At 47.7% G+C, this 25,222-nt stretch overlaps 10 protein-coding genes across 10 annotated transcripts; 4 read left to right on the forward strand and 6 right to left on the reverse strand.

The window, feature by feature from the left end:
• Window positions 1–146: 146 nt before the first annotated feature.
• Window positions 147–2,600, reverse strand: GGS22DRAFT_159327 (DUF1479-domain-containing protein). The gene is made up of 3 exons (XM_047960777.1): window positions 1,848–2,600; window positions 980–1,702; window positions 147–924 (listed from the first exon to the last, which is right to left on the reverse strand). Exons 1-3 carry the CDS (start codon window positions 2,308–2,310, stop codon window positions 602–604), a joined length of 1,509 nt encoding a protein of 502 aa, XP_047820904.1. The 5' UTR covers window positions 2,311–2,600; the 3' UTR covers window positions 147–601.
• Window positions 2,601–3,284: 684 nt separating this feature from the next.
• GGS22DRAFT_179004 (uncharacterized protein) lies at window positions 3,285–5,295 on the forward strand (the record flags this gene model as incomplete). The annotated part of the gene is made up of 2 exons (XM_047963639.1): window positions 3,285–4,521; window positions 4,634–5,295. The coding sequence occupies 2 exons, from the start codon at window positions 3,285–3,287 to the stop codon at window positions 5,293–5,295; spliced, it is 1,899 nt and encodes a 632-aa protein (XP_047820905.1).
• A 169-nt stretch (window positions 5,296–5,464) lies between these two features.
• On the forward strand, window positions 5,465–7,027 carry GGS22DRAFT_121095 (deoxyribose-phosphate aldolase). Its single transcript, XM_047958235.1, has 3 exons — window positions 5,465–5,527; window positions 5,650–5,657; window positions 5,920–7,027. Exon 3 carries the CDS (start codon window positions 6,018–6,020, stop codon window positions 6,744–6,746), a length of 729 nt encoding a protein of 242 aa, XP_047820906.1. The 5' UTR covers window positions 5,465–5,527; window positions 5,650–5,657; window positions 5,920–6,017; the 3' UTR covers window positions 6,747–7,027.
• GGS22DRAFT_159329 (uncharacterized protein) lies at window positions 6,780–7,856 on the reverse strand. The gene has a single exon (XM_047960778.1). The coding sequence runs from the start codon at window positions 7,738–7,740 to the stop codon at window positions 7,309–7,311; it is 432 nt and encodes a 143-aa protein (XP_047820907.1). The 5' UTR covers window positions 7,741–7,856; the 3' UTR covers window positions 6,780–7,308.
• A 429-nt stretch (window positions 7,857–8,285) lies between these two features.
• Window positions 8,286–9,768, reverse strand: GGS22DRAFT_159330 (uncharacterized protein). Its single transcript, XM_047960779.1, has 2 exons — window positions 9,590–9,768; window positions 8,286–9,455 (listed from the first exon to the last, which is right to left on the reverse strand). The coding sequence occupies exon 2, from the start codon at window positions 9,250–9,252 to the stop codon at window positions 8,560–8,562; it is 693 nt and encodes a 230-aa protein (XP_047820908.1). The 5' UTR covers window positions 9,253–9,455; window positions 9,590–9,768; the 3' UTR covers window positions 8,286–8,559.
• Window positions 9,769–11,170: 1,402 nt separating this feature from the next.
• Window positions 11,171–12,195, reverse strand: GGS22DRAFT_121132 (ankyrin). Its single transcript, XM_047958236.1, has 2 exons — window positions 12,083–12,195; window positions 11,171–11,992 (listed from the first exon to the last, which is right to left on the reverse strand). Coding segments are annotated over exons 1-2 (708 nt in total). The 5' UTR covers window positions 12,085–12,195; the 3' UTR covers window positions 11,171–11,286.
• Window positions 12,196–15,078: 2,883 nt separating this feature from the next.
• Window positions 15,079–16,893, forward strand: GGS22DRAFT_159333 (arginase). Its single transcript, XM_047960780.1, has 3 exons — window positions 15,079–15,734; window positions 15,820–16,403; window positions 16,548–16,893. Exons 1-3 carry the CDS (start codon window positions 15,651–15,653, stop codon window positions 16,858–16,860), a joined length of 981 nt encoding a protein of 326 aa, XP_047820910.1. The 5' UTR covers window positions 15,079–15,650; the 3' UTR covers window positions 16,861–16,893.
• A 1,607-nt stretch (window positions 16,894–18,500) lies between these two features.
• Window positions 18,501–19,691, forward strand: GGS22DRAFT_121162 (uncharacterized protein). Its single transcript, XM_047958237.1, has 3 exons — window positions 18,501–19,055; window positions 19,135–19,409; window positions 19,489–19,691. The coding sequence occupies exons 1-3, from the start codon at window positions 18,862–18,864 to the stop codon at window positions 19,587–19,589; spliced, it is 570 nt and encodes a 189-aa protein (XP_047820911.1). The 5' UTR covers window positions 18,501–18,861; the 3' UTR covers window positions 19,590–19,691.
• A 310-nt stretch (window positions 19,692–20,001) lies between these two features.
• Window positions 20,002–20,694, reverse strand: GGS22DRAFT_121174 (uncharacterized protein). The gene is made up of 3 exons (XM_047958238.1): window positions 20,493–20,694; window positions 20,331–20,430; window positions 20,002–20,275 (listed from the first exon to the last, which is right to left on the reverse strand). The coding sequence occupies exons 1-3, from the start codon at window positions 20,587–20,589 to the stop codon at window positions 20,245–20,247; spliced, it is 228 nt and encodes a 75-aa protein (XP_047820912.1). The 5' UTR covers window positions 20,590–20,694; the 3' UTR covers window positions 20,002–20,244.
• Window positions 20,695–22,127: 1,433 nt separating this feature from the next.
• Window positions 22,128–24,253, reverse strand: GGS22DRAFT_187157 (glycosyltransferase family 90 protein; the record flags this gene model as incomplete). The annotated part of the gene is made up of 2 exons (XM_047964550.1): window positions 22,128–23,227; window positions 23,302–24,253. The coding sequence occupies 2 exons, from the start codon at window positions 24,251–24,253 to the stop codon at window positions 22,128–22,130; spliced, it is 2,052 nt and encodes a 683-aa protein (XP_047820913.1).
• Window positions 24,254–25,222: the final 969 nt, after the last annotated feature.

The raw sequence follows: 25,222 nt of genomic DNA on the forward strand, positions 1-25,222 counted from the left end.
ACCAACAGATACGACCTAGGTGCTAGGTAGGTATACGGGGCGCATTGATTGCTGCATCAATGTTTTCGGGTGGAATATCTTCCTGAAGGGCTACCAACATGGAATCTACCAACATCCCCTTTTACCTTCAAGGGGATTTCATTAGGTAATACTCACACCTAGAGCTGACTCTGACTCCTTAATATCTTCTCCAACCAGCAGGACTTCGATCACAAGCGAACGGATTAATAAGGACAGACTACCGTACCTAGCCAGAACCAGTTTCATAAAATATTTACACTTAAGACATCAATAACACAAGACATGTGTACTACCTACTAGGTAGGTAGCTGCAAGATAGCAGCCAAGACCTATGGCAGCATTATTTACATATATCTCAGTCTGCGTACCTTCTGCATTAGGGAAAGAGTACCGCCATCGGAGATATAACGCAGAGCCTCCTATAACCACCATAGTTTGTCGGCAGTAAAGAGTAAAGAGGTCGCTCGATTCCCCACCTACATAGGACCCAGGTACCTACATACCTAGGCAGCGCATAGTACTGGGTACTTAGGCACCTAGGTAGGTACTGGGTATAAGGTAGCTGAGTTGAGACAAGAGCCTAGAAGCTTAGGATTTCATTCGCTAACGAAGTAACATTCTTTGCTCCATTAGTGTCCGTCTCAGCTGGGACAAGCTTCTCGAAACCAAAAGCACGTAGGCCCTCAGCAGAAGCATATGAACGAAGGGATGATTCCGTCTGCCTGTTTATATGATCGGCCTCACCTCGACCGCCGGGGAAGTCTGGACCAGGAGTACCATTTAAGAACGCAGCTCTCTGACGGGCGATATATTTGGAATTCAGCTCCGTCACCGGGCAAACTGGGATGTACAATACGCTCGAATCCGAATCACCCTTGTGTACCTTGTCGACGGCATGAATAGCTAGATGATCACTCGTTAGTCTTCACGTGGTTGAGGGGATACCTGTCTCACTCACTGTCGCAGTGCCACACCACGTAGTCGCCCGGCTTAATGGATGGGACATGCACCATGGTATTGTCCAGATCTAGGTGCGGATGAAGAACTGTGTCTAACTCTTGTCCGTGCCCGGGAGTCGCCCCCTGAAGCTCGCTCGTCATTTCGGAACCGGTAAATTTCCAGTTTTCGGCAGCAAGATACTCATCGGGGAAGACCTGGTTGACACCTTTAACCGGCTGAAAGAACGGACGAAGTAGATAGTACGCCGTCGAAAGTTTCATCGCGGGATTCACCATAAGAGTCCCCTCGAACGGATTCGTAGTGCTCATACTGAGCCAACCTTGAAACATACGGAACATCGAGGCGGCACCTAGCCCGTTATAATTATCCATGACGGCAGGCACACGCGCACTAGCATCCCACGGATCGAAGTCTTCCCACGAGCCATCGAATATCTTATCGTATACTCCTCCAAGACCATAGCCATTCAACTCCCATCTTTCTACGCTACCCCCGTCGACGTGTGGACCCAGCGCAAAGGTGGCATCGCCGGGTTGTCTTATACGAAGGCGGTCCGCGTAAGCCAAAGGCTGCGACATTGATATGGCACTATTGGGGTCAGACATGTGCCATAGCTTCATGAGCGCCGCCTGAGCTCGTAGCAAGTTTGGATGTGACCTAGCGCGGAGCTGAGGCGCCGACCAATATAACTCGTATACCTGCGGATTATCCGGAGGGAATGCTATTCTCGTAGTTAGCCACGGATTTATGCCAACTTGGGGGGTGTATTGGTGGTAGGAGGTAGGTAGGTATGGGTAGGTATGTAGGTATGTAGGAGGTATGTATGTAGTAGGTGGGTGAGTAGGTAGGTAAATTGAGGAGGTTACCATTTGTATGAGGATTTTGCCTCACATATTCCTCTATTTCGTCCTTAAACGAGCGGGCCTCGCCTTCTGGAAGTACTCCCCTGACGACAGCAACACCTCGCTTCTTAATCTCATCGCGAAACCTAGCAAGGTCTGCATCTAGGTCCTTAAAATCGAGACTGGGAATAATCCTAGGACCTTTCTCGACGATAGTCTTGTTCTCACGCTTAAGCTCGGCCAGAAGTCTATTCCAGCTACTGACTACTCGGTCTTCATGACCATGAACCAGAGTTTGTTTGAGATCGAGAAACCGTCGAGGTAGAGGCTCTCTTGCTCCCCCAGATAACGATACAAAGGAATCAGCTATGTTACCCTCTCTCTTGGGTTGTGTGTGTGTTTGTGTCTGCGTCTGTGTCGCCGACATCGCGATCGACCGTGATTGTGAGATATTTCTCAATGCTAACCGTGAAAGAGTGCGGGACATTGGGGCGTAGACTGATCACATAATACAGATAGATAGGTAGGTAGGTAGGTACTTAAAATCAGGATATACAGAATTCCAAATGGAAAGAACACGAGAGGAGGGATATGAGACTGCTCTTGTGCCTCCTAGATACCTAGGTAACTAACTACTAAGTTCTAGTTAAGCACGATACTCACTATAATTATATAAATACCTACATCATGGAAGTCAAGACATGATTGACATCTTCATACATGTTGATGCAACTGCGGAATTGCCTTGAAGGTATTTAGCAAGACGGCTTTAGCATGGATACCATACCTGCAAGGAGGTACCTAGATGAACTCTAGACGATCATAGGCTTCGTCATCATCAGATTGCCCGCCTAAGGTTAGGTAGGTACTCACCTAGGTACCTACCTATATTCGTAACACCATCTTCTCCAATTGTTAGCCTGCTATCACCTGTTTTAGTGACCTCGAAGTTTCGGAATTTCCGTTTACATTTTTTACTAATTAGTAATAATCAGCTAGACATCTTCCTAGGTGGGGAAGCCCGGTTCAGATGGTGATCCCGACACGAATAAGAGTGACGGAGATACCATATTAGGCTAGTCCGCTTATGCTCTTTGCTGTGCTTAGCTGCAGACCTTACCTACCTCGGTATACACACGAGACTTTGACTACGGGACCTCATAGGACCTCGATGTGCCGAGAATCTGTTCCCCGTTCGCTCACGATACGGCGTAAACGTTTATCAATGACTTTGCAAGATCTTCCCTCTGTTTTATACGCATTGGTCGTTATGTAATGTCGCGACAGCATCTCGATAACCTTGCAGCTTTGTCGATAGTCGTTCTTCCTTTTTACCGCTTCTCTAAATGTTTTTTTTTTTCGAGGATGTGGCGCCGCAAATCTTCTTCTATTAAGGATTGACATTACTCAAGATCGAGTGTCGGAGTTGACATTTTTGGAGCTTTGCCGCATATTTCGGTCATGGTTAGATTTGTTGAATCCGACTCGACGGGCTTGCCCCTGAAGAGGAAACAGGTCGCTCAGGCCTGTGCTAGATGTCGGCGACGGAAGAAGAGATGTTTTCATAACCATGACGAACATCACGCCGCTGACGCGCTCAACCTGGCATCCGGGGATGGAGACGTGGCGGCGGCAGGTAGCCCAACCGACCTTCCAAGCCATCCAAGCCATCCAAGCCCTCCAAGTCCGCCAGAGGCCGAGCCACTTCCAGAACGGCCTACCTCTCAAAATAAGCAGGGGCAGGCATCTAGGTTCATCGGTGACCTAAGCCCCGAAGTTGTCTTGATGGAAGCCACAAGCCTCTGCTCTCACCGTGATGTGTCGGTGAGAGGTGGCTTGGGAATATGGCAACCTCGAGCACCTGATTCGACCAAATCTGCCAGCCCCTTCATTCTAACTTCTCCGTCGCGGCAGGCTGTCCAAGATATGCTCAAGGCATATGTATGGAGCCATTGCATAGCTTGTTGTCCTCCGCCATCAGATTACGCCGTTCTCCGTCGAATCTATCTTGAGAAATTGGATCCGATATTTCCTATACTCGGTAACCATCTAACTCTTCCCCTCCAAGATGAGATAGAAGGAAAGGTACTTCAACAGATCGTCAGTCTTGCAGCCGCTGCCGACCCAGAGGCTAGTCGCCACCTTCGCCTAAACGTTGAGGGTCCCCTCCTCTCGCGACATGACTTCTGTGATTCGTTGTCAAATTCAATCCAGACTATTATCGATGCTGGACTCATCACGGACCGAGTCTTCCTGGTTCGCATACTAGCCGCTTTGTCACTGTATATGCAACCTAGTTCACCCGACGAAGCTGATGTCCCCGCGCTCCTCAGTAGTCGTGCGGTTCACCAAATACACACCTTGGGACTGCAGATGGTCTCCGTAGATAGTCAAACAAGTAACAAAACGAGGCGTTCCCTATTTTGTTGTACCTGGGCGCTTGATCGAATCAATAGCGCATTTTACGGTCGGGCTTGTTTGATTCATGAACGGGATATCGGATTGAACATGGATGCTTGCATTGCGGAACAGGCGCCTCCCTTTCGCTTATTCCTGATGCTCATCGGTTTACTCGAAAACGTCATTGCTCTATACCGCCCGGGTAATCAACGCGAAGACGAAGTCATTGTCGAGCTGCCCATTTTCGAGCAGATGATACTGGATGCAGGGGCAGCTCGAGTCTCAAGTTCATGCTTAGGTGAGTAAACATTCGACTCCCATACCCAGTACTTACCCCTACCTAGGTAGGTAGAGGTAGGTACCTAGGTATGTAATCATAGACAAGCGTATTCATTTCAATTTCCCCTCAGCTTCGCTCGAAATATTCTACCACTCGATTGCCATACTGTCAAGTCAATCCCCATCCGAGAATCGCTCGACAGCTCTACCAGCTCCAGCAACCAATAGCCGTAGATCCTTAGCAGCTGATCGGATCACGTCTATCGTCGGACATGAGTTTCTCGGGCAGCTTTCCTATTTACCGATAATTCCGTACGGCGTTTCCCTATCTCTCAGCGTCTCGTATCGTAAGATGCGTCACAGCAATGTACCCATGTTTCGAAACAGAGGTAAACAGGCTTTCATGGCAAACACCTTTCTTTTGAAGTCTTTGGATGATACCTTCTGGACAGCAAAAGCTATGGTGGCTATGGCCGAGCAGGTTCTGCGGGAAATGGATAAAGCCGTGGCATCGATAACACAAGAAACTGGTCTAGGGGATGCCTCCAAGAAGGCCGAGTCTACGTCGCGAGGAGATCAGGAAATCGCATCGTCAGGCCCTGGAGATTCTATCATCGATTATACCATCCAAGGGAATACTGATATATCAATTCTTGAAACCATTCCGGATCTAGACGTATTTGGCCATTTCGATCCGACTTTCAACCTAGGTGCCGTAGACGCTATTCTCGAAGGAAATCTGGATTTTGGGCCTTCTTCGAATTTGTTTGAGTGGCAGCAACTAAGAGGGTAAAGCCACCAATGCCGTTAACTATCTCCTTCCTCCTGCCTCTTCCCTAAGAGGGATCTAGTTACTATACTTACTAGATACCTAGATGCTGCTAAAATTGTAGGCACCTGGGCACCTAAAACGTTTACGTGAGTCTACGGAGAATTTATGAATTGGAGTGCTAAGGGGAAAAGTGAGTGGCCTCCATGACCGGACAATGTTATAGTGCGGGGGAATTCGAGAATAGGATCAGGAGGTATGTATGCATATTTCTAACCACATTATATCCTGTCTCCTAAATTCAATACCCACCTGTTCTCCCCATATTTGTGGCATACGATATTTACAGCTAATGTTCACTGACTTATGCTCTTGTAGAAGCCTAGGTATCATCTCAAAGCCTTTGGTTTATATACCTGCCTCCCTACCTGTACGCTAGGTAATATGTCAGCACTCTCTACCCAGATGACTATCCGGACTTGGCCTCGCTCAAATACCCCCATGGGCAACTCCGACCACCACCCCACCTCACTCCAACCTTTGGAAGCGAATTCGCCCCGTCAGATACATCTCCGCAATCTCATTAGTTCGTGAGATTATTTTAAGCCAACCAAATACATCCATACCCCTTACTTACCTCCTACCTAGGTAGAAAGCTCCTCAATTGCTTCTCCCCCATGAAGTCCATCTAGTCTTAAAACACCATCACACTTCAGTTCTCGGATCGAAACTTGATAGACACCAAGATGGCGACAGCAACAGCCACAGCGATGACTTCATCACAGATCGCTAAATTGATCGATCATTCCTTATTACACCCAACCATGACCGACAAGGAAATCCTTGCTGGTCTCGAGGTGGCTAAAAAGTATAAAGTGGCGGCCGCTTGCATCAAACCATACTGTATTCAGATGGCGAAAGATATCCTCAATGGCTCAGGGGTTCTCATCTGTGCTGTTATTGGGTTTCCCCATGGAAATAGCACTACAACTATCAAAGTGCTGGAAGCGGAGGAGGCCGTCAAAGCAGGGGCACAAGAGATTGACATGGTTGTCAATGTGGGCAAAGTCCTCGGTGGTGACTTGGAATACGTGACGAATGAAATTCGGGCCATCAACGAGGCCGTTGTCAAGCACGGTGCCGCCCTAAAGGTCATATTCGAAAATGATTATCTTGAGGATGACCATATTATACGTCTATGCAAGATCTGTACCTCCCTCTCTGTCGCCTTCGTCAAAACATCAACAGGTTACGGCTTCGTGAAGCAGCCCAATGGATTATACTCATACAAGGGTGCCACATTACCCCATCTCGAACTGATGAAGGCGAATGTCGGTCCGACCGTACAGATCAAGGCAGCCGGCGGGGTTCGGACTCTGAGTGAAGTTCTGGCGATTGCATCGCTAGGTGTTGCCCGGATTGGTGCTTCAGCTACTACTGCCATAATGGAAGAAGCGATTAGTCGGGAGACTTGAGCATCTCTTCAATTACCTACCTGAAACCTACATACCTACCTAGGTACCTAGGTAGGTACCTCCTATCGGGGTATCCACTACAAGCATCAATAATATGAAATCTTTGCAAGACCAATACCAAGTTCCAAACTAATTCATTTTCTCTACTGAATTCTACAACTTTTTTCTAGATCCCGCCTCATAAATCCAACTCAGATGTACTGTCGTGAGCTATATACTACACATATCCGCTCTTAGCTGAGCTAATAAGGAGTCACCTGATATCCCTACTTGCTGGGCTCTGAAAACGTCCACCCTTCAATGAAATGGGTCAGATAGAGCATCTTGCCAAGCGGAACGCCTTCCTTCCTTAGGATGGAGTAAAGAGTATTCAAATGGAAGTACATCTGAGGCAAAACAGATTGTTGCACAACTAGTAAACGTTAGCGTCTTTGGTCTTAGGCACGTTTCTCATTACCTATCGTAGGACAAGCCGGAAGTAAAGGGAGGGATAGGTAGGTAGGTAAGTAGATAAATATATAATCGCTCAGTTCACATACTATCGATATAGTTAGTACTCCGGTCAAAAAGGGGGAAATGCGAGGCTTGAAGAAACTTGAACGAACCATTCTATAGCAGGAGCTTTGGTTGTTGGTTTGCCGACGGAAAACTCGATGATTTCAGCTTCTCGTCCGTTGATGGCCTCGGGCTTGACAGTTGCCAGTTCGCTGAGGACTTCCTGGATTTGAGCATAACTTTCCTCCAGCGAAGCCGGCTTCACACTGTATTCGATTTTACTCCCAGCCAGTAACTGGAGGACCTTCCTGGAGAACAAGACTGTGATCCCGATTTGTATCGTTGCGGCATACATGTCAGGGATAAGTTGGGCTTTGAGAAGCTCATCTATGGATTTGCCGTTCTCCTTGGCGTATTTCTCGGCATCTTTGAGTACGTCTACCTCAGTCTTGAGGATCTTGGTCAAGATCGGAATAGTCAGGTCGTATAAGGATGCCATGGCGATTTCTTATGGAGTGTTCCGTGTTTTCGTGCTTTCGTGTTGGATGTTGGATGTTGGATGCTGAATGTTGAATGTTGTAGTTCTTGTCTTTGCGAGGTTGTCTGAAAAATCACATCATTTTTAGTGCCAGATTGTCCACCTTTATATGAAATCCAGTGTCAATGCAAGGGAGGGCTGATAAATCGTGACATTAGGAATCAAATGATATCGATGAAGCCATGGTACTGAATGTCTATGCAAAGTGGCCGTCCAGAGACCATATTGGTCATTCCATTTCTAAGCTACGGAGTAATAATTACACCGCTCACGGTCACATATTATTAATCCTGTGATAATCGTATCTTATTCCTATATGATCCTCACTTAATTGGTTTTATTCTCATCTCGCTTGCGTACGATAGAGAAGTTGCGTGAAGCTGCGTGAAGCTGCGCTAGTGTTAGGAGGATTGTATAGTGATTCCAAGTGTATGGTGTATTTGGAATTTTTGGACGTTACACATCTGTACGCCCTTTAGGTACCGTGGAACATTCAGAAATCGAAATTCCACGTACGAATAAATTAATAGAATTTACCTGGAATGCAGCGTAAAATAAAACTATGGGTATCTTAACTAGGTAGGTACCTACCTATAGACTGTGCAGTCCTACGCCCTTGTCTGAGCATCATGGGTCAAAGCACGAAACCCCGCAGTCTATAGGGTATCAAACAAAGCCGAACGAGAAAACAATGCGCGACCAATCATACCCATGTATTTTGCTGCCTAATCGCAGCATACCATACTAGCCCATAACTAGCCCATAACCGGCATACCAATTCTAATCCTTCGTGATCCATAGCCAGATCACCGGCTTCTCTCCCGGCCGACCAGTTCGAGTGCGGTCCCAGCCCATGTCTCTGAGCGTCTGGCTCATCGTAGTCTCCTTATCGCCCGAAAAGGTAACGCCTCTGTACCACTTGCCGTTACCCCCCTGGATCACCTCAGTGATTCTGTTCTTCTTTGGGCAGGGATTAACAGCGCCGAACCCTACTAGCAGCTCGGCCAAAGTGGTATTTACGGGGACATGATATGCACCAAAGTGCATCGACATGCCCTCCGGAAGTCGCCAGGGCGCAGTTGACGACTTGATTACGTGGAGCTTGGTATGTTCGGGCGGGAAGAAATAATTGTAGCCGGGTTCGCAACCAACACCACCGGTGGAATTAGTCAAGTTCAAGGATGGTGCATCCATGTTGACAACGGGATGGGGGTTTGGTAAGCGATTCTCCTGGCCAGGAAACATTGGGACGGGGTGATTGTACCCGTTCTGGGGGATTACGTATACCGGTCCTTGGTTATTGGGTCCGGGAATGGTGCCGCTAGCCGGTTGAGCGAAGGGGCCACGGTTCATAAAGTAGCCGGCGTTGTTAGAGGCGCCGGCAAAGGTAGGTCCGACTAGTCGTCGGGGGTTTGCGTTTGGGTCCACACCAAACTGCGGGTTCCAACCCTCTCCGAACGTTTGGGTTGCCATCCTTGGTGGATAGACTAGGAAACGCTGGGGATTGTTGATGGGAAAGGGGAATTGGTGATTGGAGGTGTATGTAGGGGCCTCTCTTCGATGTTCAGTATCACTCCCGTCTTCTGACTCGTTGTTGGTGCTAGTGTGATGCGCTACAACGTCGTTGTCGTTGCTGTTACCGTTACCGTTGCCGTTGTTTTCGTTGCTATCAACAACTGTAGTAAAATATAAATTAGTTGGAGTTAAAGAAACAGAAGTTGGTTGATCATAGGATGTATATATAGACTTTCGAACAAATGATTACACAGGCACGATGAGTAAGGCTACATGAAGGAAAAGTCTAACTCACTAGTTGTGTGAGGTGTGTCAGGCTCTGATGATTCAATCGAGTCAGGGAGCGTAATATCTCGACACCCGAGAATGATCTGGATGCGGTATAGTTCGCGGTTCTTGTTGTCGTAGAACGAACCGATAACCAGCCAAGCCCAGGAGCGTCGCGTTGGATGGATCCAGAAGTACTGTCCGATAACAAGCTCTGTAGCTGGGCTAGGCAAGTCAACAACAACTTGTCGAGAATCCAGCTTGAAGACGGTCTAGCTGAAAGTGTAGCTAGGTAGCTAGGTAGCTAGGTCGAGTGAATCTTTGGAAGGCTCAGTGATTTTCAAGTTTAGTGACAAGCATGGAGAAAGAAGGAATCTCATGGGGGAATCCTAACGGTGTTATATAGAAAAGAGAAGGGCAATGATGTCCCAACCAAAACCAACTTCATGACTAGCGAAGTGCCTAGACGATGCACTGTTTGTCCCAACAATAGTACGCATGGCTCATGAGGGACTGTGTTCCTCTAGGACATCAGACAGTAGGGCAAGATGGCCGAATAACTGTGGACGTCAACATCCAAAGGCATAAGCCTATTTGAGGCTAACCTCCCGTGTATAGGATTAGGGGTGGAGTTTAGGAGGTGAATCCCTTTGTTCCCCAGCTGCCCAGGTCCCCACCAAGTCATCTCCCACCTAAGATTTTCTCGAACAATCATCGCGTCTCTTGGGACGGTAAAATCTGGCCTATTGTTCACTGCAATTGGTCCCAAGGAACCCCTGTGCGAGATCACACCGTAGATCTGGGTCCCGATGAAATCCAACGCAGGTTTCACCAATTTGAGTGAGCCGAGCCGTAGTTCCCACGCGTTCAGGTAGTGTACTGTATTGTACTGTACTGTACTATGCCTACTATATCGGAATACAGCGGGGCGAGATCTGGTATTAATCTTGGTCGGGAACCCGAATAACAGATCGACCCAATAGAAATAATTCGTGGAATGGGTAAGGCTTAGCTCAGGCAGCCTAGGCTATCAGGTCAAGCTCTGCTCGGTTATGATAGTGGATCAGAACCATTTAGTCACATGGAATTATTGAAGAAAAAAAAATAGTGACGCATCTTCGTGATCTAGGTTACACAGTGAATGTTGAGAGTTCGCTTGCGAAAGAGACGGACTATGGCGAAAGTCATGCTGGGTCTAGCATTGGCGACATTTGAGATGAGAAGCCTGTAAGTGATCTTGGCATCCATGACACCAATTCGAAGGTGGAACTATTCCGTTGAGGATGGGGCTCAAGCCATCATTTTGGAGGTGGCACGAGACGACACATCCGATGGAATGTTTGCCTGAGCTGCCTGGAAACCACATAGTTTGGAAACCACATCGTAGGTAAGATCCGAAGGGAAGATCGGGCGGGTTGCTGCTTTGCTGGGTCGCGGGTCGTGGTTCGTGGTTCGTGGTTCGTGGGAAACGTTTTACCCTGTGGCACGTGCATCGTTAAGAGCCTTACGGCCCTTACTAGTACTTAGTAGGTGTTGCTACTAGGTAATAAGTACCTACTTGGTAGGTAGGTATGAGCCATAGAATAGACAACCTTGGGGCTAGAATGTTTGTCGGTAGGTATCGTGAGATGTAGCTAGAAGGTAGGTACCTAGGGTGTGCATATAAGAATCTTAGAATCTAAATGTTAGAATCTAGAATCTAGATGCTTGCACCCGTCATCGGCCTCATCCAGCTAAGCCAACTTCATCTTCGACTAACCGGACTGTACCGCCCTTCTTCCCTTCAATCGTATCGCTCTTGATCCGCCTTCGCTTCTCAACCTCGGAGACTAAACCTTTAAGGTAAACCTCTGCTTGCACGGTCGCGCTATAAGCCATGGCGGTCCAGCTCCAAACATTTTCCCTTCTCGGGTCGGCTCCGGCTGCGAGCAAAGTTCGGAGAACAAGTAGGTTTCCATTGCTGCTGGCAAAGTGTAGAGCGGTGTTCCCGTCAACGTCAGAATTCTGGACGGCATTCTGAGCACCTCCCGGGGCATAGGTGAGAAGAATCTGCAAGACAGTATCGTGACCTCCCATGCTAGCCTCCATGATGGCATCTCTACGTCGGGAATCGGGGCGAAGAATGGAGGTGGGATCGTTCTCGGCGAGGAACAGAACGACTTCTGTATGACCGGCGGCTGCGGCTAACATCAGGGCTGTCTTATGATTGTCATTGAGGGCGGGCGTCGGAAGTTCGTGGCCAAGACTAACTAAAGTCTTGCAGACCTGGAGATGACCTAGACTGGCAGCGAGATGGAGGCTTGAGTTGGAAAGACCGGTAGCGGAGAAATCGGGATTATGGATCAAGCCCGGGTGAGATTTCACGATGCGACGGACGAGAGAAGCATCGTTGCTCTGGACTGCTCGCCGTAGCCGCTTAGACGGCTCAATCCTAAGACGGATAACACATGTCAGCCAGCTTTCGTAAGCGGATCGCGGGGACTCGGGACAGGTTCATCTAGGTATTGATATGTGTACTAACATTATGCCACGAATATGATATGTCGACGGTTATCTAGATTCTAACTTGAGTCATGGAAATGCGGTAACAGCGGTAACGGGCATTCGGTAGGCTAAAGATCGCGGTACTACGACGTCGCCGACGCATAGACCGGCTTAACCTTCTAATGCCGTTGAAACTTGAAAGTGCCAGGGTGTAGATAAGCAGACAGGCAGGTGCTTTAAGACGGAACCGGAACTTTAATAATTATGGACAATTTGACAAATCACCGAGACGCGAGACGCAGAACAGAAGACAAAGCAGGAGACGAGGCGAGAAGATTGATGATGAATTCAAGAAGATATCGTATATGTAAGATCTAGGTTTATAGGCTTCTAGGTGTCGCTCTTGTCGTATCTATATTTATAATGTATATTGATGTATCTGCGTAGCAAGGATCTGACGTCGTTTAACATAGATTGCCTACGCTTCCGTAATGGAACCTTCCCCAAGCTCCAACCCGCACTCTGGTTTAACCAAAACGGGTTACGTAAAGCATAGCCAGGTACATTCGTACAGTACCGACCCCGCATACCCCTCCAATTCCTACACACCTCACGATATTCATACTAACAAGCAATGGCAAACACCATAACAAACTTTGGAAAATATCAAAACTTCTTCGATTTATTATACACTCACCGATTGCACAACTAGGTCTCAAGTAACAAACAGCGAGTAATGCTAGTAATGCTGAATATACCGTGCAGCGAGATCGTCCATGGATAGGTACCTTGTATCTACTGGTAGAAAAGCAATACAGCCTCAGAGCACAGCCTACCTACTGCGCCCATGCTTCGGGATTGTTCAATAAAATACGAGTCACTATATCCCGTCCACAAACTACATGATAGGCAATCATACAAACTTTGTTTCGTAGACAATTACCTTGTAGGTAGGTATTCTTCCCGTTTATCTAGCAATATGACATTTGGTGCACAGCCTTTACACTGTTGTGTTCCCTCACTTTCTCTACAGCTACATTTACTCGTTTTCATGTAGCTATATTATGTTCACCCATATGTTCGGCATGATTTTATTACTGCGTAAACAGACAGAAGTCGAATTGAGAAATACCGTTATCCCGATACGCTCCTGTCGTGGAATTATCTTCTAGCCTGAATTGAATCAAGCCGAGATGTTCATTTCCAACAGAGAACATATTTCACTGTCTGAATGGGACGTCGATGGCATTACTGCAGCAATTGCACCTACAATCTTGATCTCTGAGAAATAGGCTTCTGAGGTTGTCGAGAGAGATGCTAGCTTTCCTTTAGATCTACAAGGCGCTTTTCACGGCAAGACTGTCCAATACCTAATATCCGCGATCAATGGGTAGTTCATTGAATTGTGAGGTTGACTGATTCGCTAGCTATTGGGTGGTACTCGTTGCTTTCGGTGTATGTCGTATCCTATATTTCGATCTAGGATTTTCAAAGGAATAAGAGATATTGATGTGACTTTATCAATTATATAACGACCAGGCGGGTACCCATTACTACCTAGTACCTTTCAGCCTGTATGATTCCTGTACGGAAATTCCCGTGGATGTGACATGGATGATGGAGATCTACTAGGGATCACCCCGTCCTGATCCACCATAGTGGACGGAGTTAATGTATGGAAACCTTCTATCGTTATTCGAAGACTTTACGATATCAGGTCGCCAAGAATGTTATACTACACCTGAACCGAGGTATTGGACAGAGAAAGCGAAGTTAAGGTACCTAGACAATGGAGATGGATATTCGAAAGGAGTTTGCTACAGCGTAAGTGGTAACGATTAATGTAGGTAGCTAGCTAGTAGCTACTGGGTACCTAGATAAGCTTCACGAGCGTTATATTGTAGATGCAGCAGGATATATGAATATATCAGTGATACATGTTTTCTAGAATTGATCTTATGAGACACAGATATTTCTCAACTTCATGATACCTACCTCCTACCTGCTAGCCTTTGAATCCACAGAGTGGGCGTTGAGACACGATGGCTACGATTGAGCTGATGGTCGTCAATAGTCAACTAGATCTCTATCTATAGGTACATACCTAGATAGGTATCAGGTAGGTAGGTAATCCAAACTCGATAATAGGAGGTCATGAATTAGTATAGAATAAAAAAAAAGTTAACACGCAACATGGACATCTATCAACCCGCAATGTTTTAGCGGCTGAAGTCAATCGGACCGCTCAAGTTTACGTGGGCTATCTCACATCTCGCCTACCGGACTTCCCGATCCGGATAGCCAGGGGTAAGCCTTGGTTCTCCCCTGGCCGTCTGGCTGACCCATCAATCGCCTTGGCTCCCTAGTAAATCTTCTTGTATGAGGGGAATAAAGACGATTGACTAATGGATTGAAGGGAACACAATGCTATTACTTAAGAAGATGCTATAGTAGACCGCCTTGACGGGGATCATGAGTCGAGAGTTGTTGGTAGATTACCTAGGTGGGCGCAGCGAAAGGAAAGCATCGGGTTGACACGGCCTTTCTCCTGACCGAAGAAGATCATCGTGGGATTGAGGCTCGTAAATTGACGTAAATTGTCAAGTTTTTATGCGATTCTGTATAAGCCGATGCCGGTCATCATCGGAATGTGAAGGCATTATGCATGTAGCAGTTAAAGGGAAAGACGAAAACGAGATAACTGCTCAGGTATCGTGTTCATAAGAAGAAAATGTAATGGTTCTAGGTACAGCGCCTACTTGCCTATTATTTTAAGGATAAGACGGATGGGGTTTGATAGATAAGTAGCCCTGGAAGTATCCATATGGATTTGTTAGGTCTTAAAACATTTTACCTAGGTGTGTGCTACAGCGCATGTAGGCGAAGACCCGTTCTACCATTGTGGCTGGTTTAGGTAGGTCTAGGGGGTTTTCTCCCTCCACCTCTCCCCATTTCTCCATTTCTCCATGTGGCTATCCGCATTGATTAGCTGTAAGCCACCGCTACTACGTAATATGCGGCACGCGTCCAGGCCTTGATATTACTAGCTAGTTCGCCGGTAGTTCCATCTAAACCCCCACTACATAATACGTCGTCGTCTTAGCTTTAACCTTTGGAGGTAGGTGGGCGCGACAAAGTCACAAAGGGGAAGAAAACAAGCGAATAGCTCCGCTGTCATGTGCTAAGAAAAAAAAATGATGACCTACTAGGCCTTTAAAGTGTAAGACCAACATCAAACTCCTCACTTATAAATAATAACAACTTCGGGACATCTGCAATACGCATCATCTACTTCGAACGACTCTTACCGGACTCTACTAGGCCAACTGGTTTACCTGTAAAGACAACAGAAACGCTCGACAAGTATCCTTCGACCAGCACACTTGCGAAAGTCGAATTTATCTTTTCTTTAGACAAGTAGAACAGACGTACCTATATATCGACTTATCAAGTTTCAATTCGACTCCCTTGCCTCTATCAGACAAAGACAAAGACAAAGACAGGGACAGATAGAGACGGGCAGAGACAAGCAGAGACAGACAGATAGACAGAACCTGGAAAGGAGAAAAGAGAAAAGAGAAAGAGAAGAGAAACTACTTGTCACAATGAACACCTCAATGGTCAAGTCTAGATTTCTGTCTCACCCCGAGGACCTCGGCGTCGTAGCCGTTGGTTTCTCAGGTGGTCAGGTATGATGATTAACCATCAATTCCCTCCCGCTCGTCACCTGGATATGTCAGCAGCTTACAATGTTGGTTTCGTTCCATCTTGTAGTGTAAACCTGGTGTTGACGCCGCCCCCTCGGCCCTAATCGAGTCCGGGCTACTCACACAATTGCGAGATGAGCTCAACTACAACCTCCACGGCCACGACACCGTTCACTCGTACCGCGATCTTGTTCCCAAGGACGACCCTCCTTTCCGAAACATGAAGAACCCCAAGGCCGTAAGCAGCGTTACCGAACGTCTATGCGACCAAGTATACGAACAAGCCAAGGAAGGGAGAATGGTCTTGACACTAGGTGGTGACCACTCCATCGCCATCGGCACCATCGCCGGTACCGCCAAGGCTGTGCGGGAGAGACTCGGTCGCGAGATTGCCGTCATCTGGGTAGACGCCCACTCCGACATCAACACTCCCGAGACGAGCGGATCCGGCAACATCCACGGCATGCCTGTCAGTTTCGTGACAGGTCTCTCGAAAGAAGAGAAACCCGAATACTTTGGCTGGTTGAAGCCTGAACACATGCTCAACGTAAAGAAGCTCGTATACATCGGCCTACGTGATGTGGATGCCGGTGAGAAGAGGATCCTTCGCGAGAATGGGATCAAGGCATTCAGCATGTTCGACATTGACAGGTACATCTCCCAATTTCGTTACCTCACAATCTCACCGTCCCCTTATCTCCCAATCTCACCATCCACCTATCTCACTACCCACCTATCTCCATATTTCCCTTAGTTTTGTTCCGGAGTCTAAACTGACATGATACTTCGATATAGGCACGGAATCGGTCGCGTCGTCGAGATGGCGCTAGCACACATCGGCGCCGACACGCCTATCCATCTCTCGTTCGACGTCGACGCGCTCGATCCGATGTGGGCGCCCAGCACGGGCACACCGGTTAGAGGAGGATTGACGCTTCGAGAAGGAGACTACATCTGCGAGAGCGTGCACTTGACGGGAAGTCTCGTCGCCATGGATCTCGTCGAGGTCAACCCGAGCTTAGCGCCGGAGATCGAGTTGGGAGCGCACGAGACGGTTCGCGCCGGGTGTTCGTTGGTGAGATGCGCCTTGGGCGAGTCATTGCTATAAGAAAGCCTGATGAGGGGAGACTTCGCCAAGGGGGGGTGGGGGATGGGGGGATTAGGGATTGACAACGGGGAATTACGCATCGGTTTATATTAGAGATGCGACTAATGCCGTTTTGCAAGATCACACCTAAGTTAGGTCTTTGCGAAACGATGTTCATCATAGCTGGGGTTCGCTACGTGTACGAGTTACGCACACTTTTCACAGGAACATAGAACTGTGTTGGCTAGACGGCGGCCGTCTTTACGAGATACCATTACTAAATAAATACCAGCAAAATGGATGAAATAAAAACAGAATATCGTGAAGTTTGAAGTGGCCGTGATGGGAGCGTCGCATTTCTGGTATCGACGCTGGTAGGTCATCGAAGGAATTGAAGTACAGGCAAAGAGATCTTGGGTATCGAATGATTTGAATCATTCTCCCCAGAAATCAACATATGAGGTCCACAAGTAGGGCAGAGGTTTATTGATCCATATAGATACCTAGACCATCCAGGGGTAGTCCGAATTCAGAGTAAGGAGACTTGGCAAAGAGTGCTCTCTGGTCTTATTCGTCCTTCTATCACACAGTATCATTTCCAGCCACCATGATTTTTCAATGATTTTCTAATCAAGCGATAACCTTGGATAATAGGTATACTGGGTAATTACTAGGTAAATGCTAGGTACTGTACTGTGTTTTTCAAATTCCTCAATTATTACTTAAAGCTCATGTTCACGATTAGACTCCATCGCATCCTTGGATTGATCGACCCAAGATACTCACGATACTTACATACGTTCTTACTGCCCATAAAAGTAAAGTATTGGTCCTGTCGATCCTGCACTTACCCCGGTTTTATTCCCTGATATGGCTCGTGTCCCTACAGGTTTATAGTGCATACGCCCTGTACAGCTTGCATATGACAGCTATCTCCCCCTCCCATCCCGCTCTGCCGCTCAAGTCTCGCAGGTCTCGGTGGGATACTCAAGACCGTTCCAAGGTTACGAGTCTCATGTGTCAGGTAGCTGCATACATATACTACCCGGCGTACCTAACTCTATGATTCGACTCTATGATTTGTCACTTGGGACATAGTACGACGACGACTAAGAGAGCTTCCACGTATCTCGCCCTGTGCGAGCCTGTCTGTCTGCCTGTCTACCTGTCTACCTGTCTGACAGCGCACAGCGCACAATCCAAAGTGGATGCGCTCCCAATCCTAGTCCTGGCAGCCCAGTCTTAGCAGCCCAGTTCCAATCCCGCGGGGCTCCGGCACATGCATATCGCGCAGACACTCAAAGAAAAACAGACCCAATCATTCCTCTAGTGAATACTAAATAGGTCGACCGCCTGGATAAAAAGTAGCTCTGAGTTGGCAGTCGCTGTGGGCTCTGCTTCGTCAGGCTTCTTAACTGACCTTATTAGGCGACACCGAGAAAAGAATTCCCAATTGATCCAAGCTGTGCACGAAGACGTCGTTGATCGTTGGTCCGTTCGATATATTCCCGTTAGAGCCGCCGTTGCGATCCAATTCCACACCTTGGCAGCTACAAACGCTGTTTCTGTTTACTTTCCAACGACTTTCCGACGACTTTCCAACAACTTTCCAACAAGTTCCCAAACTCCATCACCAACCGAACGAATTCGGGCAGCGCGTAAATATTTCTTATATCTAGTTATCTAATACGTACCTAGTATTGAGTACCTAGTAGATATCGGAGCGACTAGCAACTATTGGAGCAACGGGTAGACTTTGAGAACTAAACATATTCGACTTGAGGAAGGAAGACAAAACGTCATCGTCGAAAAGAGTGCGAAATCAGTACTTTGTCAATGTGGTGGATTCCCCCGGGTGAACAGGCGAAGTCAACAAACTACCGGATCCCTTCCAAGGTTCTCATTACGAAATCCTGACGCGAAATAAGACGAGGACGACTTCGACTTCGACTTTGATTTCGGCTATCCCTCTGACGTTACTGTAACAAATAAGCGCTCGCGCATACGGAAACAAACGTAGCGATGGTCGCGTCAATAGTCACGGGCTCCGGCTCACTCGTCTACGAACGTCGCATAGCGCGCGTCCATCGATATCACTGGCCTGCTATTCAACTGAATGTTTGGATGCTCGTCATGCTTGCTGCTTCATGCTGCATCATAGGCGTCTTCGGAACATTTATCGGTGTTCAAAATCAATTAGACCTCTACATACCATGGTGAGTGACCTTCAATGGCATAGGGTTGCGTGATTATATCACGGCGAATAAATTCTGATTCTTGTTCATTTCCCTCTAGGTATTTCCCATACTTCATTACCGTCGCCGCTTTGATGATCGTCTATATCGCGGCGCTTCTATGGCTGATAGCCCAACGACGACTCCTACCCTCTATCGTCATTCTCGGCTCCTTCATGTTCTTCGTTCTTTGGATGGTCGGCCTCATAGTTGTCAGCATAGAGCTATGGGGACCCGTCGGATCCGTGAGCTCGAACTGTAACCTCCTAGTCTGGAGTGAGTCGCCGATAGGGAATAATCAAGCAACATTGGCATGGCTCGAGCAAAGGTCCATATGTAAGTGAAGCCGAACCAAACACCGTAACTGGGCTGGGGTGGATCTATCGAGATAGTTGAGCTAATGAGATATTATTAGGTCAATCGTGGCAAGCGGCCTTCGCGTTTGCGCTGATCGGATGTATATTTTTATTATGGATTATCATTATGGCTGTACAAGTCTTCTATGACGACGCCTAACTGCGTATTTCACATGACGTATATCTTATGGCGAGGAGTAATCATACTTGTTTACCTACCAAGGTATCCACCAAAATTCTTCCGCGTGCGAATGATTTTAAGATGTCTCCGAGTGAATCACTCTTTGGTCAATATCGACATGATGATATTGATACGAAAAGATGAGTAGAGGCGATGGTGACCAGGGAGGTTTGCATGAGGTAGATGGTGAGTGGGGTTTATGAATATTCACGACGATTACCTAGGTGTATAATGAATTGGGTCGTGGATTGGGTTGTGAATTGGGTTGTGAATTGGGTTGGCGCTATATTTAAGGATTGGACGTGGATTATATTCCCTTATTCCCCAGGAGGGACCTAGGAGAGACCTAGGAGAGATCCAGGAGTCACTTCAACCGTTTAATGGTATCGGTTGGATGTTATATCGAGGAATAAGATTATGACTTGAGTGCTTGTGTCTTAATAAAGGAGTAAAATACTCCTACCTAGGTACCTAGGGATGATTAAGATACTGTTTTACAAGCTCATGCTACCTTCAGAACACCAGAACCTTGAAAAGGACCTTTATTCATTATAGAAGTACATGACGAGTTGATACCAATGCTTCATATTGGATCCCATCGACCTTCGCCTGTCAGCCTTCCATCTTCTACAGTCTAGTTCGAAATTCTAGGGTCGACCTTGTTTCTACAATATACGATTAGCTTATTGACTGGTAGGTAATTCATTTAGAGTGACTTACCCAGTGGTCTTCTCGTACAGCTGACGCGCCTTGTCTGTACCAGACTCGAGCTGTTGGTCAGAGAGTTTCCCACCCTCCTTCTTGTTGAGAAATCCAGCAACTACAGAACGAATATTTGGTTAGATATGATTGAGATAGACCTAGTCAAGGAAGAGAACCTACCTCTGTCTCCGATATCTTTCTTCTCGCCAGATTGTTGGGCGTTGTTGGTGTTGCCAGTGGTTTCTGACTTGCCAGCGAATTTCTTTAGTGCATCCATTTCGATAAGTAGTTTAGGTGAACGGAGTTATTCTAGTAAAGTCTTGTATCTTAGAAGATTATACGTGTAACGAGGTGTAGAGTGAAATAGGTACCTATTCATAAGTCTAGCAGTTAAAGTAGATATTTTCAAATCATCTAGAAGATCCTGAAAACCGGGAGATCTACTTGAATTCTTATACTACAGGTCCTGCACGCCGTAAGTTCTCGTTGCTTCCCATTATCGACAAAGCTCACCTCACCGGATTCGGTATACTTCGACATGTGCGATGACGTCTACTAGACATAATGTACGTAATTCGGGTCCCTTGCCGATCTCGATCGGACCCATCAAGAAATGGTCCCAGCTGGAGGTTACCTACGCCTGCTATAAGTGGTTGGTAGTACCTGTTTTTAGCCTTTGTTCCGTCTTGTCTCGGTTTAGCCCGGTAAGTCCGGTCAGAGCAGGATCTCAATAGCGAGACGTCGATGCTGTATGGCTTAAATTTACCCGAGACATTGACTAATGCACTGCATATTACTAGGTATTACCTAGGTGGTGGCTTGTATCATCTACCTAGGTAGGTATAGTAGGTGTAACCTGGAGGCGTTGAGCCACAACGTCATACTTTACTGGCAACTACTGCATAGTCGCAGAGTAGGTACCTAGCTACCTTGTAGGTGGCCCCCTAGCAGCCTAGTAGTATCTTTGCTTTGTCTTCCTAATGTGGGTGGAGTATGCGATACTCCAAATCATGACATATGAGGCATCCCTGGCAGCCTGGCAGCCTGGCAGGAGGTGTGAATATCTAGTATCTACAAGTTTTGGCCATTTTAAGCTACCGTTATGAGAAATGCGTGCATTAGCTTCGAGTGACATTTCTTGTTTTACTGCCCAAGAATATAAATCCTATCGTGTTGCTCATCACCCCGCTCCATCCGCCCGAACATGCTCTTTTGAATGTAGCAAGAGTACAACAAGACTGCAGGAGTATAACGAAACTGCAAGAGTGCAACCCGAGCAGCAGATATACCAGAGACGCAAGGAAGAGATGCTTAGGGTGTCAGCGTTCTACATCGTCACATCCAAGGCTTCACACTTAAATCATATCAACCGCAAAACTCAAGATACTTAGTATCTAGTGAAATCAACGCCCTGGCGTCTTAATCATTGGTCCAAATCCAATCTAAGGTAAGCAATTAAACTAGGCGTGTCTCGACGACGGAACGATGGATGTCCTATTCGAGCTGCTTCTCTCCCTTAGAACAAGAAACTCTAGGCGGGAGGCCTCGTTTTGCTACCAAGGAATGTCGCTTGGAAAGACCCTTCAATGCTGGTCTTAGAATACACCATCCAACGCCGGTGCCCAGGGCCGATCGGCCGCATGCTAAAGCTCATCCGCGGATCTGCTTAGTGCCCTCCACGTCGGCATTCCCAGCCGTTTCCAGCCGTAACCCGCCTAAACGCCGTCCTCATGGTATACCGACGATGCTATACACTATAGCTCGTCGTCTTGGGGTATGTGTCATATTGAACTGCTCCCAGCACACGCTTTTCTCTCACGACACCAAATCGTCTACCCAGCCCATGCTCTCTCTCCTGTCGTCGGCAATCCGCGCGTACTCGAGCAGTAATCGTAAGACGTAAATCTGCATGTCTTCCTTCCTGAGCACCTTCTCCGCCCAGGCCTTCCCGTCCATCGCGATCCTCTGCGCGACGTCGTCGTGGCCGGGAACGCTGTCTTCGTACCCGAGGAAATACTCCATTATGCCGTAGTAATCGCCGAAACGGTTGTCCATCGGCACGAAATGCTTCCACGCCACTAGGCGACTATCGTGCCACTCGCGCCAGAGCGTGCTCTTGATGGGAAGACTCGTACTCCGCAGGAAACCCAGGTACCGTCCCGAGAAGGAGTTGCCATCGATATCAGGGAGATACTTGTAGAAGAACTGAACTGCCAACTTCTGTCCGAGTACGGTCTCGTAGTGCTCGTCGGTGTAGATGCATTGCCCGTCTTCCTGCTGCGGCTCTACGTCGGGATCGCAGAACAAGTCGGTAAAGCCCACATCCGACCACTGCGACACCCAGGTCCCGAGCCGCTTCTCCTTCTGAGCCGCGAGACTATAGGTCGTACTGGGTAGCTCAAAGTTGGTCGGCTGCTCCGCCCCCTCCTCCGCACGCGTAAGCTTTGTCGCGTTGTTCATCGAGACGAACCGATGTCTCTGAAAGCCCTTCCAGTTAGATTCGTTGTTCCGGCCGCCGGTAGCCACGCCACGCCATATCACGGGCCCGATCTTGTTATCCCAAGAGGGACCGTGGTCGTCTCCTCCGGTAAACCGCTCTTCCTCGTTCCAGTACATCGGAGCAGGAAGGAGAATCTCGTTGTTCGTGGCCAGCTTGCTTCCCCCAAACATCGGGAAGAGGACTTTCGTAGCGGACGTAGTTAGAGGTTTAATAAAGATACCCTCCAGTCCCTGCAGATCCGGCTGGTGGCAGAATTCGGACGAGAGCGAAGCGTTGGATACGTATCCCTGGTACTGGTGGGGTGTCGCCCACGACGGGGCGAAGTTGGGCTTGTCGTTGAACGAACTCATCGCAGGCTGCTTCCGAGCCGGGCTATCGGGAGGACAGCCTCGACGAGCGATGAGCCAATACGGATCTGACACTGGTTAGCAAAACAACTACACCTCACGTCGATATTTAGTTTAGTAGTAGAAAAGCGGATGACCCTACTCGTATCTTCCCAATTTTTATCAATGGTATGAAGTGACTTGTCATTCTCGTCGTGCTTTACGGGAGGCGGTAATTTTTGGAATTCCTTGACGATGCTCTTCGTCGGGCTGAGAATCCGACTTTGCTTTTCTTTCTTCATGTTGGCGTTGATATCCTCCCACGGAACAACGAGCCGAGGTTCGTCCATTGCGTTCAACGCGATATCCATATCGGGCAACAGGTGTTCGATAGTCTGGATCATGTCTAGCCAGATCTGGGTCCAGAACCAATCACTCTCGGCGCTCGCGTTGCCATTGCGCACGTTGATAACCATCTCATAACCCATAGCCTCAGTACGAATGGTAGCGGCGTCCAGACCCCAAAAAGGATTTAGGTCGTGATGGATCTGATCAAAGAAGTCTTCGACTATGAGAGCATTATGCTTCTTGGCGAACTCGTACCACTTGTCAAAACCGGGAGGTGGATGTCGACCGCGACGTTTGCGATAGGCCTGCGCAGCTTCGGCAAGCGTGTTCGACTCCTTGGCAAGCAAATCTTTAAAATCATTATCGGCAATCTTGATGAGCTCGTCGATCGGGTGGGCGACGGCGGGTTTAGGAGGTACAGGTTGGATAGGTTGGACCGGCTGATCGGGTACGGGTGCGGGTTTTGGATCGAGGATGGGCTGGTTCGCCCCATCGGTGTTCCCGTGAACGGGCTTCTGATTCGAAGCGGGATTCTTGGCAGGTTGATTAACTACGTCAGGCGTCGTCCCTTGCTTGTGTGAGTTCGCGGACGAAGAAGACGAAGAAGACGACTTCGAGTCATGGCCGGATGTTAAATAGGTATTAGGAACGCCGGGATCTCGAGGTTTATGCGAGAGATAGTAGAATAAGCCTATTAGGAGAAAGGCGGGAAAAATATATCGCACGAGGTGAGAAGGTCGCCTCGGAGGAAAAGCGGGCGAGCGCATGGCGATGCAGAGACGTCGGCCGCCCTGAAGACGGCGCCCGGACGTCAACTTGGCTTCTGAAATAGGACGAACCGTTTTCGAAGGTTATATCTCAGACGAGATGGCGCGAGTTAACCCGAGGAAACGTGGAGGCGCCCTATGCAGCCTAAAAGTTAAATGTGTCAGTAACGATGCCTAGGGACGACAATAAAGACAATAGCAACGACAATGGTAACGGTAATGGCAATGGCAACGGCAACGACAACGACAGATGTACAGGATCAAACTTTGCGTCGGAAGTAATAAACGACGACGCTCAAGAGTTCGAAAGAACTACAAGGGAAATAAATGAGTGTTTAAAGACAGAAGGAAACGCTAGCAGGTACCCAGTAGGCAAGCTAGTAGGTAGTCATCAAAATTGAACATGCAGTAGAACACCGAAAATTGTGAATCCGTAGGTGTTAAAAAAGAGAAAAAAATTGAGAAACCAAAAAAGTTACATAAGACGAACGAAGATAATACAGTCAGTAAGATGACAGTAACAGGGAAATGATGAATAGTAAAAAGGCTATGTAGCTGACTGACTTTGAATGATTTGATTATCTCATCTTAAGCACAGGTCGTGATCAGGCTGTTGCCGAGAAAGCGATCCTCGAAGATGTTTGTTCGATGTTGATATGATGCGAAAGTAGGACGAAGTAAGAGGAGACAAGAACCAGTCGATTGGGGAAACTGGCTACGAGATAATGTGCCAGGTGCAGAGGTGGTAGCGTGGTGTTAGAAGATTTGCCCTTTCCATAGAATGAATGTACTTGTGTATCCCGTAGACATGTAACTCAGTAACCGAACGCAGCTCCTTCTGTACCTGTTACGGAGCGTGGGTCTAAGGTAAATTAGATTCCGGTTCCTTGGGCCTTCCCTGTCCCGAATCCTGCCAGCCTGTCCGCATGGCGACAGCAAATCTCCAGGGCTATTAGCGCATCGATGTCG

Source organism: Annulohypoxylon maeteangense, assembly GCF_022496945.1.
Source record: "Annulohypoxylon maeteangense strain CBS 123835 unplaced genomic scaffold GGS22scaffold_5, whole genome shotgun sequence".
Classification (NCBI taxonomy): Eukaryota; Fungi; Ascomycota; class Sordariomycetes; order Xylariales; family Hypoxylaceae; genus Annulohypoxylon; species Annulohypoxylon maeteangense.

Bases quoted from the DNA above. Each gene is read 5' to 3' on its own strand.
- GGS22DRAFT_121162 (XM_047958237.1), top strand. From the start codon at position 18,862: ATGGTCGCGTCAATAGTCACGGGCTCCGGCTCACTCGTCTACGAACGT. The intron at 19,056-19,134 runs GTGAGTGACCTT...ATTTCCCTCTAG, and splicing joins TTAGACCTCTACATACCATG to GTATTTCCCATACTTCATTA. The intron at 19,410-19,488 runs GTAAGTGAAGCC...AGATATTATTAG, and splicing joins GCTCGAGCAAAGGTCCATAT to GTCAATCGTGGCAAGCGGCC.
- GGS22DRAFT_159330 (XM_047960779.1), bottom strand. From the start codon at position 9,252: ATGGCAACCCAAACGTTCGGAGAGGGTTGGAACCCGCAGTTTGGTGTG.
- GGS22DRAFT_159333 (XM_047960780.1), top strand. From the start codon at position 15,651: ATGAACACCTCAATGGTCAAGTCTAGATTTCTGTCTCACCCCGAGGAC. The intron at 15,735-15,819 runs GTATGATGATTA...TCCATCTTGTAG, and splicing joins TTGGTTTCTCAGGTGGTCAG to TGTAAACCTGGTGTTGACGC. The intron at 16,404-16,547 runs GTACATCTCCCA...ACTTCGATATAG, and splicing joins AGCATGTTCGACATTGACAG to GCACGGAATCGGTCGCGTCG.
- GGS22DRAFT_121095 (XM_047958235.1), top strand. From the start codon at position 6,018: ATGGCGACAGCAACAGCCACAGCGATGACTTCATCACAGATCGCTAAA.
- GGS22DRAFT_121174 (XM_047958238.1), bottom strand. From the start codon at position 20,589: ATGGATGCACTAAAGAAATTCGCTGGCAAGTCAGAAACCACTGGCAAC. The intron at 20,431-20,492 runs GTAGGTTCTCTT...TTCGTTCTGTAG, and splicing joins GAAAGATATCGGAGACAGAG to TTGCTGGATTTCTCAACAAG. The intron at 20,276-20,330 runs GTAAGTCACTCT...CGTATATTGTAG, and splicing joins CTGTACGAGAAGACCACTGG to AAACAAGGTCGACCCTAGAA.
- GGS22DRAFT_159329 (XM_047960778.1), bottom strand. From the start codon at position 7,740: ATGGCATCCTTATACGACCTGACTATTCCGATCTTGACCAAGATCCTC.
- GGS22DRAFT_159327 (XM_047960777.1), bottom strand. From the start codon at position 2,310: ATGTCCCGCACTCTTTCACGGTTAGCATTGAGAAATATCTCACAATCA. The intron at 1,703-1,847 runs GTAACCTCCTCA...CTACGAGAATAG, and splicing joins GCAAAATCCTCATACAAATG to CATTCCCTCCGGATAATCCG. The intron at 925-979 runs GTGAGTGAGACA...GTGATCATCTAG, and splicing joins CGTGGTGTGGCACTGCGACA to CTATTCATGCCGTCGACAAG.